The sequence below is a fragment of the Triticum urartu genome, chromosome 2 (assembly GCF_003073215.2).
Source record: "Triticum urartu cultivar G1812 chromosome 2, Tu2.1, whole genome shotgun sequence".
Classification (NCBI taxonomy): Eukaryota; Viridiplantae; Streptophyta; class Magnoliopsida; order Poales; family Poaceae; genus Triticum; species Triticum urartu.
The window spans coordinates 76,914,575-76,926,546 of NC_053023.1; the positions used below are offsets into that span (position 1 = coordinate 76,914,575).

At 47.7% G+C, this 11,972-nt stretch overlaps 1 protein-coding gene across 2 annotated transcripts; it reads right to left on the reverse strand.

The window, feature by feature from the left end:
• Positions 1–1,203: 1,203 nt before the first annotated feature.
• LOC125535922 (BTB/POZ and MATH domain-containing protein 1-like) lies at positions 1,204–7,033 on the reverse strand. Of its 2 annotated transcripts, XM_048698992.1 has the most exons (5): positions 6,447–7,033; positions 3,645–3,993; positions 2,731–3,007; positions 1,659–1,845; positions 1,204–1,537 (listed from the first exon to the last, which is right to left on the reverse strand). In XM_048698992.1, exons 1-4 carry the CDS (start codon positions 6,920–6,922, stop codon positions 1,670–1,672), a joined length of 1,278 nt encoding a protein of 425 aa, XP_048554949.1. In that variant the 5' UTR covers positions 6,923–7,033; the 3' UTR covers positions 1,204–1,537; positions 1,659–1,669. The 2 variants fall into 2 exon arrangements, with proteins under 2 accessions (XP_048554949.1, XP_048554948.1); XM_048698991.1 differs by having other exon boundaries at positions 1,204–1,845.
• Between the last annotated feature and the right edge of the window lie 4,939 nt (positions 7,034–11,972).

The window sequence follows — 11,972 nt, forward strand, 5'->3', positions numbered from 1 at the left end:
ATAATCAATCTACTAAGCAAAAAATAACACAACAAGAATACCTTACCTGTTGAGCACCTCACAAATGTTGTTTAGAAGTTCATGTCAACGGTCTCATACTGCACAACTTCCCTCTCTACAGCTTCGCAGTCGCGCCGCTCCCCTTCGACGATGGTCTTCGGGTTGCTCGCGACTATCGGGACTCCCACGGACTCTGTCAAGCCGTCGTCCATGGCTATGGAGGTCGGGGTAGTGGACGTCGACATCTATGATAATGACGTGGATGCGAAGCAAGGGTGACGACTCGAAGGCGGTTAAGGAAGAACCGGCGTAGGAGCAGGGTAGTTGATTTGGTGAAGTTGGTCCATTTGGAGGGATTTGAGATTTTTTTTGGGGGGGGGGGGGGGGGGGGGGGGGGGGGGGGGGGGTGCCTGATTAGGTGGCATTTGTTAGTTCAGGCTGTCCACCCGGACGTTTAGACTAGCCACAGTGAAGAGTAACTTAGGTGTGGTGTCATGCAAAGCTTCATTTATTAGATTATAGACTTATATTGCAGTGAGAGATGTGATGTTACAGTAACTAGCTAAGTTACTAGAACTATCTCTCTCTTCATTAATTCATTGCCACATAGACAAATTTGCTAAGTTGGACTCGAAGTTACTGCTGAAGTTACTCCCACTGTGGCTAGTCTTAAGAGCAACCAGCGGTCTAGTTGTACATGCTTTTTTTACATCACTCTTATTTCATAAATAATCCCCTTTATTAAACCACAATCAACGTTGCATCTTGAAATGAGCTCACCAGTAAGCTCGTCTAAGAAAATATTTCAATGATTTCCATTTTTGCTTTCTCATGAGCAATCACATTAGATTCTCTAAAGCAATGAACAAAAGAGGTAGACAGGAATTCACAAGCTAAATGTTAACAGTCATCCACAATAGCCTCTGCAGGTCCATTGTTCAACAAGTTGAGTAGCTCCAAGCTGTCCAAATTCACAATAAGCTTGTTGCAGCCCGCCCCAAGTAGTAAACCATGCCTGAGAACTATTGCTTCATCTGTAGATGCTCTCAATGGCAAATACTGCAAATTAAGTGAGGATCTACAAAAATTGAACTTTGTGAGAAAACAGTTCAATTCCTAAGTTGAATGCTTAAAACCATTAGCATTCTCACGTAGCAGCAAAACCACACCAAACCACTCGCAAATTTCAGGACTCGTAGGACAAAAGCAAACACAAGAACTTTAAACATACGGATTCAATTCAAATAGATCTCATTGGGTTACATCATTTCAATTCAATACAACTAGTCATGCAGACGACTAGGAATCAACAAGGCTGACCTAGCACAAACCAATTTCTGTGAACACATCCTGCGGTTTTATTTCTGCTTGATCAAACCTTGTACCGGTCAGGTCAGTCAACCCTCGCCGCGCCACCTGTGTGTGTGTGCACTTATGACCACAGGCTGCAAAGTAACAGAGCTTCGCAGCAAATGCAATTGTAGGCCAGTCAGTTGAATATATATCAGCAACAACGAGCTCCAGACTAGCATCACGGCTGAGGATGAAGATGAAGATCAGAATCACAAGACAAACACCGATACACACTACAGCATGCCACATGCATGCTGTTATAGGAACACTTTACAGCACAACAGCCATGGAACTCCTAGGCTGACCTGGGGAGCAGTTAAAGTCTTGGTTTCACACGTCTTCCATTGGCATCGCCACCATCCAGCACTTCGTTGGAATATAAGCAGGGGGGCACGGCGTGGTCTCCTACCTTCGCAACATACTCCAGAAGCTCGGTCAGGAGAGAAGGGCAGCTTTGCTGCAAATAATCGAATCCTTCGGTTTGCATGACAGCTGCACAAGAAAGAACGGTGTGACAGATTAGGATTTCAGATCACATGCTATGGTTCCAAAACCAAGGGTATCAGTTTGCATAGAAAAAGAAAAATACTCATCGCTTTTTCATATATTCAAGATGCTTGTGGCTTGGTTGGTAGTAAATACATACTGCAAGGTCAAGGGTACAACTAATAGGTCAGACACTAGCAAAAGGTTCACGCAGCATACCATTGACCAATAAGCAGCGGCAAAGAGTTCATAGCCTGACAGACTCTCGAAAAATTTAAGTACTACTCCCTCCGTTCCTAAATATAATAAGTCTTTCTAGAGATTCCAATATGGACGTTTAGATCACTAAAGTAGTGATCTAATGTAAGATCGTTTAGAGTAAACGATCTTATATTGGTTCACGGAGGGAGTATATTGGAACTTGTTTTGCATCAGCGGAACTCATGTTCACAACTTCACATGGAAGACCATAAAAGCCATAGCCTTGTGGTATACCACTAAATTAATCAAAGAGCAAATCTAGGCTACTCGTGTCAAAAGCCTCAACAAATTCATGTTGCAGCTTATGTGATCCTGAGTACACTGATGGATGTTTACTGACACTCCCATTTCAGTGTTCATGCAGTATGTATGCCGGAGTGGTCATGGGATCTGATAGGCAACTCAGTTGTAGTACTTAGAATTGTAGTACTCCCTCCATCCCATAATATAAGAGCGTTTTTTACACTAGTGTAGTGTCAAAAACGCTCTTATATCATGGGACGGAGGGAGTACTTCTTGGCATTGTAGTTCAACATATATGCTAACAAATTCTATAGCAACAAGTCGGATATTGCCAAATTCTATAGCAAAACATATTCTCAGGCTTAAATTCAGAAGAATGCTGGCTACCTTTCAAATTTTCCGGCGAGGCCACGAATTTCAAGCAAACAGTTTTTAGCTGGTGGCAATGGTGCTGTTCAGCCAGCGCCAAAGTATTTGCAACTGTGTTTATCGCAACGTCTTCACATAGCTTGAGTTCAGAAAGCAGCTTTAGTCTCTCCAATGCATACCGATCAGCAGCTGCAAGCAAATGCTGAGCCATCAAAGTGGAAACCCAAGTCGTATTTAGACCAGTAAGCTCTTCTATATTGGGCAACTCATCCCAATACATAAAATGGAGCAAGGCCTGCAAAGTAGAATATGATGCTTACCAAGTCAGCTCAAGTGATAGAAGGTTTCAAAAGGCAAAGAAAATGGATGAACCATATTTCTGCACAGCTAAGAGAATGCAAGTGTTTATAGTAAAAAGATAGAAGACCAAGTTAAACTTGATGAACTAGAGCCTCGAACTACGCTGATTACAGCTTAGAGTGCAGCTAGTAGCTCAAGACTATTATAGTTCCTAGCAGCATATTCCATCAAACTGATTGCCCTAAAAATTATGGAGCAAAAACAGCATATCTGCACTGCGTTATCCTTTACCGGATTTGTCAGGTACTATAAATAGTTCACAGAACAAAGGAAAAACCTTTAACTTGCTTGAAATCCAAAAATGAAATCGTGACAGTTATACTGAAACTCCCATTTCCAGATGTTACGGTATAATATTATGCACCAAGGCACTAAAGTTATGTTTCGACCAGGTTGTTTTTACAAAAAGTAACTAACTTACTTCCAATTCAATAATAATGAGATAAAAAAAAGGTTGCAAGGTGTAAGTGTCAATACTTTATGGCAGTAAAAGACGACATGGTAGTAGTTAATTATGCAGGAACAGACAGCATGGAAGATAAATAAAATGAAAAGAAGAAGCCATGTAAAACCTTGAACACTGGAGCCTCCATGTCTTCAATCTTTATGCACTTCATGTTTTTATCCTTCATGGGACCAAAGAGCTGTGCCCTAAAAACTGGTGATCGGGCTGCAAGAACCACCTTGTGAGCAGGAAACATCTCTTCATCAACTTCAAATGTTATGTCAGTTCTCTTTCCACTGGTCAACAAATGCCCAATATGCTGAGACATGTCAGATTGTGGCACTGGTATGCTGTATATCTCTGGCCCTTCAGTATGTGACTGAACAACACCAACGGTGCAGTTTACCAGAAGGCAATCATCTTTGAGATAATCTGATGTTTCCAGGCCAGAGCGTTTGAAGAAACGTTTGTAACCCCTGCAAGATGTGCAGAAATAAGTTAGGAAGTTACTTGTGAAGTTGCTTTAGTTACTGCACGGCAAGCAAAATCAGGGTTCAATGCATACAGTAATATCAAACAGCTAAACCAAGAAGCTATTCAAACAGGATGGACAGATACACGTGGTCAAACAAGCGAAGTGAGAACACGGATAAATCATACATGTTTACATGAACCGCTTGCTCTACACTGTATTCTATCAATTTACATAACATCCAGAAACACGACTACAAGCAAGAATGACAAATAAAAGATAGGAAGTGGAACCAAACACAATAAAATACTCATCATTAGATGACATGCATCTCTAATCCTATAGAGAAAGAGTTGTCATTTGATGCATAGGATAGGAATTTTTCCATCGAGTCTAGGCTAATGTTTTTTTCCCTCTGAAATGTGAAGAATTGATTCCTATCCTACATAGGAATAGGAATTCATTCCTACAAACCAAAGGGCTCCAAAGGAATTTTTCCTACAAAGTTCCTATCCTTTAAGATTCCTATACAATATTCCTATGAACCAAAGGAGGCCATATCCTATGATTTTCCTATTCCTATATCATTGCTACCCTATGAACCAAAGGAGGCCTATGATGTCATCCAACAAGGAACTACAACCACACCTAGATGGTCACACTACTAACTTATACGAGACACAACTGTCTAAGATTTGCGAAGGAACTACAATCTCATCCAACAAGAAAGTGCAATCTGATCCTAGGTATTTATTTAATCAGCAATTAGTTGGCAGGGCTGGGATCAACTCAAATACTTCCTCCATCCCAAAATAAGTGACTCAAGTTTGTACTAAAGTTAGTACAAAGTTGAGTCACTTATTTTGGGACGGAGGGAGTATATGCTTTCGCAAACACGAATGAGCTGGTAAATAATTTCCGTTACATCCACTGTAAGTCTATAAGCATACATTATCATATCAAAGTATCTTTGCTTCTGGAGAATACCATAGCGCCATAAATGTGCCAGACATATTAGGGCAACATAGCCTACAATACTCTTACCACAAAAAAATACAGAAACAACATATATATTAATGTCCCAGCACCATATAAATAGTAGTCCTATGCAATCCCAGATGACAAAAGGGCAATTCTCAACCTCACCAGATACTTATGTGAATCAACATATGGATCTCCAAGGAAACTTGAACATGATTGCTTCAATCAACTTTTGTGCTGCAACACTACCGGAGGAAGAGTGGTAGGCATATCAAGCTTAATGTGCCCATGTCTTATTCTGTGGTTATCAAATCGACAGATATAACCCAATCGGTAACAATGACCAACCATGCCTACAACAGAACTCCATACCATCATGGACTAACTTACTGGCCTAAAAACTAGCAAGGTAAATTTTCTAGTGCAGAACTGCAGATTTTTGAAAATAAACATCAAAACTACTTAACTTTACATTCCCAAAACAAAAACAATAGCATTCAGCCCCAATGAATTGACACCCAGTTAAGACATAATACGAAACAGAAGACAGCATAACAATTCTTATTATAAAGCATGAACAGACATGCAGCAGAGCAGCTAAGTAGCCAACTCCAGCAAACTAAGCTATATAAACTGAATCCCTAGGACATATACAGAACGAACCAAGCTACACATGTATACATATGGGGGGTGATTACCATGACAAGTAATTTGGAACGGAGGGAGTAGATGAGATCTAACAAAGTCACATCTAACTTTATACCATTTGATTTTACGCGGAGATTCATGGGATTTTTTTTGTTTGATTAATTATATGGTGTAGGAGCTAGATGTGACCTAGTTAATTCTCATCTAGATGAGAATTAGCAAATCCGGCTTTGAAGGATGCGGTGTAGCCTGTGCGGAGTAGAGTATATGTAGATCTGCCTGTGGGGAGAAGGCAGCCCCTCTGCCATCTTGTCTCTTCCTCCTGGCCCCCTCGTTAAGAAATTCCCCGGGTCACGACATAACACCGCCGAGGGGGGGGGGGGTGCGCACGCGCTGCCCCAGTGAGCAGGGGAGTTCTCCGGCCCGGAGCAGCGCTGCCCACTTGTGGTTTGATTCGACGACCATGAGGGCGACGCTGGGGCACCGGTGTGTGCATGCATGCCACGACAGCGCCTCCTAATACCATGCAATATACTACGGCTCACTTCTAACGCATTTGCATTAGAAACGCCCTAAACGCAAACCGACTACTAAACCTAAAGCAGCTCACATCTGCATATAAATCTCCTAAATTGCCGCAGACCTAATTGCCAGCACGAAACCTAAGAAATTGCACATTCCTACTCGAGAATACTGTCCAATGTTATCCATTCCAACTGGAATAAACGACTTAGTTCTCTAAACAGCAATGAAAAGCACAGTGTATGCATCTAATGACCTATGGAGTCCGATAATAAAAGTTTTATAGCGCAAGCAAAGGGAACTGACCACATGCTGCCCCGGTACTTGAGCGTGTAGGGCCCGCCCTCGAGCGACCTCCCGAAGTGAGTGTGCACCTTGTCCTGGCCCTTGCCGCTCTGGTCGACGAGCGTGAGCTCGAAGAGCGCGCGCACGTCGGTGCCCTCGCTGGCGAGCGCGATGAAGAGCGAGACGTAGGCGGCGCCGTCCTCGGCGCTCTTGCCGTCGGGGTAGAAGTAGATGGCCCACTCGAAGCCGCCGACGGTGAAGGACTCGGAGGCGATGTACTTGCCGACGCCGATCCCCTTGGCGAGCGAGTATCCGGCGATCTTGAAGTGGTGCGACCCGTTGACGGTCTTGGTGACGGACGTGGAGGCCGTCTCGACGGGGGGCGCCGGCGGGGACGGCGGGGAGGGGGAGGACGCGGCGGCCGGCGCGGAGATCGGCGGGAAGTAGGGCCGGCCCGCGGTGGAGGGCCCGCCGCGGCTGGTGCGGCCGACGCCCATCTGAGGTAGGGTGCGGCGCCCGCGGTGGGGGGAGGAGGGGATCCGGCGCGGATCGGGCGGATCGGGGCGTGGGGGCGCCGGATTTGCGGTGCGGCGGCCGCGGGGGGCGGGGCCGGCGGTGGTGGATTGGGGGGGGGGGGGGGGGGGAGCGCGGGAGGGGAGGGATGACGGAGGAGATGGGGGAGGTGGTGGTGGTGTTTGGTTTTGGGTTGTGGTCTGGTCTTCTTGGTTGGGGTTGGGTGGGCGATGATAAATCGGGTGGGGGGCAGCCGGTCAGACGGGTCAGGCGGCAGGGGTGCCTTGTGGGGCTTGCCGACTGGGCGGGCTTGGTGGCTGGTGGCCCCGGCCCGAGCCGGCTGGCGAGGGGTGTGGACCCGTGCGTGGTGCGCGGAGGACTTTTCAGGCTGCGTCGGGGCGTTCATTCACTCGGGAAAAAAAGGGCTGGGTCGTGGCGTCAGTTATTGCTGCCGCATGGGGGGTGGATAGGGGTAACCGTTGGTAAAAGTTGAGTGTTCTGAACTGGGGTTGCATGCGCCTGGCATTGAAAAGCAAATCTAGTTCGAATTGGATGCGTGTGCCGTGTGGAAAAAAAGCCATGGACTCGTCACAGTACCTTCGGTCATCTGTGCAGGGTCGCCGTGTCGTCGATTCGCCCGTGCTTGCAAATAGTAGTAGCGTGCATGTTGTTGCTGGAGCAAACAATGGTTTTTTTTTTTTTGGTTTTTTGAGGTGAATGAAGGGGTAGACCCATGGTGACACAAAACCCAATAAAGACGGTAATAAGAGCAACTCTAATGGGGCGACCCATTTCGTCCGTCCGCGTCCGTTTGGGTCGGCGCGGACAAAAGTGGCGACTCAACGCGCCGACCCAAACTCAAATCGTGTCCGCCCGACTCCGTGCCGACCCATTTCCGGCCTAAAATTGCGTCTGGAATGTGTCGGCGCGGACGCGCCGCGTCTCCTCGCCGTCCGCCGCGTCCCCACCTGACGGCCGTCTAACTACAACGGTCAACATAATTTATGACGACCGCCCACCTTGGGCCCACGCGTCAGCGACAGTGGTCGTCCTTTTTTAAGCCGGGCGTGCGGCGGGCCCGTCCTCATGCACTATCACTCGCCCCCCGTCCCCATCTGGCCACCCCTGCCCCCACGCCGGCGACAACCCTAGCCACCACCAGCATGGGTTTCTTCTCCGGCATCGGCAGCAGCCGCAAGGGCAAAACGCCCGCCCGCCATTCTCCCTCCCTTCCCGCCCTCCCCGCGCCGGCGCGCGCTCCCCGGCAGAGGCAGCGCATCAACGTGCCGTTGCACCAGGCCGAGTGGCACTGACACCACCGCATGCCTCTGCCGTACCCGGACGTGACGCTGCCGCATGACTGGCATTTGGATCCGGAGAAGATCCCAGTGCCGGCGGCGCCGCGGATGGCGAGGGCCCATGCGGAGGAGGTGCGGCGCCGGCGGGCGTTGCTGACGTCGGAGCAGCGCGTCGACCCGCACTTCACCATCGACTCGCCCAACTGGGCTCGATGGTTCGCCTTCGAGTACGAGGAGGCGTCCGCGGCGTCGACCACAGCCTGCCGCCGCCCCGCGCTCGTCGTCCACGACGAGGACCAGGAGGCCGAGGCGGCCATCAAGGAGAGCGAGGAAGAGGAGCGGTGGAGGGAGACGGATGAGGCGGCTTTCGAGGCTGCCATGGCGGAGGCCATGACCCTCTCCGCGGCGGGCGACTGCGTCGTGCCGCTGGTGGCCCCGCCGTCCCTGCCCAAAACCGAGCCGGAGGAGCCGGCCTACCGCGAGCGCTACTCCTAGACCGAAGCAGTGCGCGAGTAGGTCAGCGCTCCGCCGATCTGGCTCGGGGCGACGAAGAAGCAGGAGGCGGCCTACTTCTAGTATCTTATGACGGGTTCAAAAACCCTTGTATTCGCAAAACCGTACGCGAGAACACCTATAGGGTTTTTTTACCTCCATCCGCACAAGGGCCTGGACCTGTATACATCTTCTGTCACCCACCTGCCTCTTGTTAGATCAAGCCTCGTTCTCATACATCTTTTACTGTCAGATTTTACCCCACGACAGTTATGGCCTACCATGGGATTGGCCGTATTTCGATCCATGGCGCAGGTCATTTCTTCACTATTTTTCGGCGTTTAGATGATCCCGAGGAACGTCGTCCTCTTTAGTGCGGTTAGTTTCGTCGACGACGACTCGGCGTGGCGTCCTGACGCTTTGCTGACCCGCGGCGCGTTGCCTGGTAGCAGCAGTACACACTTCCGCGTCAACAACTCCGACGTGCTCGTCCTCCATGAGCTGGTTCCATACCGCGTTGTGGGCCGCTCGCCGTCTTTCGTCGTCGGAAGCGCTACGACAAACTGTGTCCCCATTATCGTTCTGCGCATCGTGCGACAACATAGCAGGTAGCTATGATCCAGCCTACCGAGTCCATTCATGGTTTATTTGCATCCATCACAAATGGCAAGGAGAGTCGTGGGAACCCTGATTCCGTAGTGGAGGGTTTCATGGCGAATCTACCGGCAAGATCGCCTCGAGTCGATATGTTGGCTGCGAGTGATGATGATGCACAGAAAAACCAGGACGCCAATGGCAGCGATGATGCTGGCCGCAGTGCCGATGAAGCTCGTGGCAGCCAGAGCTCTCACTAGGGAAAGCTGAGCAGGCGCTGCAGACACCGTTTGACTTACCTACTCCAGAAGGTATACGGCTTGATGCTACCCGATTGGCCATTTTGGCTGGAAGGGAGAGCTTGAGTGGAATGGAGCGAAACCTGATGGCGTGGGCAAAGTATATCATGAGCAACAGTCAGCCTTGAAGGCAACTTTTTCCTGAATGCTTATGCACGTGTTTATACGTTTTTGCGTACCTTGATGTAAATTTTGGCGGCCGCTATACGTATTGCAGACTCGATCCAACCATCAGGCTCAACATTAGAAAAAATTCACTATGTGCAAGTGTTGCTAAAGGCAGCTGTTAGAAAAAAAAATTGATTCATGGAACATAGTTTTGATATCCTTTGTTTGGCTTCAAACGCCAGGAATATGATGAACCGACGGTATGACCAAAAATATCGCAGGTATGATATTTCGTTATAATTATATAAAGGTTATGATTAAACCGGCCCTGGTTATAGACAGAGTAAGTCCCCAGTGGTTTTTATTTGAGGTGTTATGACCCGTCCTGAGGTGAACCGCCAGGGCACTTGTGATATGTTTATGTGCAGGAAAAATAATAGCTCTGATCTATATATTTTATGAGGTCATGACCATAAGTGGCAGACCTTCAATTGGCGGATCGGCAATATTGTGCGAAACAAAATATGCACGATGGCATGGCAGATCAAAGTTTAACTAGTCTATTACATGGCTCCCCGAGCCCAATTGATTAAGTGTTTTCAAAGGTAATGCTTGATGATGAACATTGTGAGCCGTCCGGCGGTTCAACTCCCCTGGTCTTGGCGGTTCGAGGCTTCCGGGTCATCCCGCGCCAGTTCTTCTTCTCCATCCGCCGTCTGGAAGTCAGGTGATGACCAATCGATGCCAGACAAGGCTTGGAATTCAGCTTTATCACCGATAAGCTCAGACGGGTCGATTTCAGGGGCAAAAGTATGCTTACGAATTGGAGGGATAAGATCTGTAATTTTGTTGCCGACGTGGGCATCTCCTGGTTCTCTGCAGTATAAGCCGCCTGATATTTGGTCAAATCTGTTTCTTCAACAAGCAGGCTCGCCAAGGGACGCATCTCCTTCACACATGCAGCAAAATCTTTCTTATCGAAAATAGACTCGTCCCCTTTGAAACTAGGACAGCCAGTGGCAAGCTCGGCCGGGTCTAATTCCGACTGACATGCCTTCGCCCGGCTTAAAGCCGTAATGGCACCGGGTCTCGCAGCCGACCATTTGTTTTCTTGGATACGGGCAGGCAGAACAGAAAGTTGGCTTAAAACGTTGCTGAGCAAAGTTGGAGCTTGATTACTTGGGGAGATGGTGGCTATCGTACACTGAACTCCGGTGTATAGTTGTTCCACCAACGTGTAAACCGCCTTCAGCTTTATCCGCATTTCCTTCCCAAGATTGTTGCTTCTGGGACCTACATATGGCATATAAGGATTAACTCACCTGACGGTTTATAACATGGAGGGTGGAAAATCATTACAAGATAACAGGTCTTACCAAAGATAGCAAAAGTCATCTGATTGATATGATGCTTCAACCTCGTAAGTTCGATGTTGACCTCTTCTAATGAGGCCTCAGCCTTTTCAGCTCTCTTGATCAGGGAAGCTTTTTCTTCAACCCAAGCAGATTTTTCAACATTAAACTTAGTCTTGAGTTTCTCATTTTCTTCCAAGCTAAATTTGAATTTGGAGTCAGCCTTCCGGGTCTCAGATTCTTGTGCTTCAAGCCGGGTTTTTAAACCAGTTAGCTGAGATTGAAATTGACCGGATGCTTCCTGAAAATAGTAGATTCAAACAAGTATGCACAGTTATGAAATAGCACTGTTCAAGATATCTTCCGATATTCTGATAAATCGACCGATTTATCGCTTACCCTTGTCTGACCGATAAGATAAATCAGCCGATAAATTAGCCGATATGGCGATAAATTGGCCGATATGCCGATAAACTGACCGATTTACCCCTTATCTTGGGTCGACCGATAAGTTCCTGATAAGCGATATCCCCAACATTGTGAAATAGTATATTTTGATAAGTCCCAAGCCCTTTGCAAGCAATAGCACTTGGCACTTGGGGGCTAATGCGTGCAGAAAGTTTTCTTGTATCACATTTACATATTGCTAAGTCCCAAGCCCATTGCAAGCAATAGCACTTGGCACTTGGGGGCTAATGCATGCACATTTTTTCCTTTATGATATGATGACAGATGACCCCGGTTCATACTTTGTAACAAAGTTCACCCGGTTGCAAGAGGGATTAAAGATTATCTGACAATGATAAATTCCGGTTTAATCATGTGGATTCAACTAGCTTTTGGTGGCTGCTGCTGGGAAATTGATCATTATTACCGAAGACCCGGTTCAAT

Excerpts from the sequence above, each read along its gene's own strand:
- LOC125535922 (XM_048698992.1), bottom strand. The coding sequence starts at position 6,922 with ATGGGCGTCGGCCGCACCAGCCGCGGCGGGCCCTCCACCGCGGGCCGG. Across the intron at positions 3,008-3,644 it reads TGGAGGCTCCAGTGTTCAAG|GCCTTGCTCCATTTTATGTA; the intron begins GTTTTACATGGC and ends TCTACTTTGCAG. Across the intron at positions 1,846-2,730 it reads CTCGCCGGAAAATTTGAAAG|CTGTCATGCAAACCGAAGGA; the intron begins GTAGCCAGCATT and ends TTTCTTGTGCAG.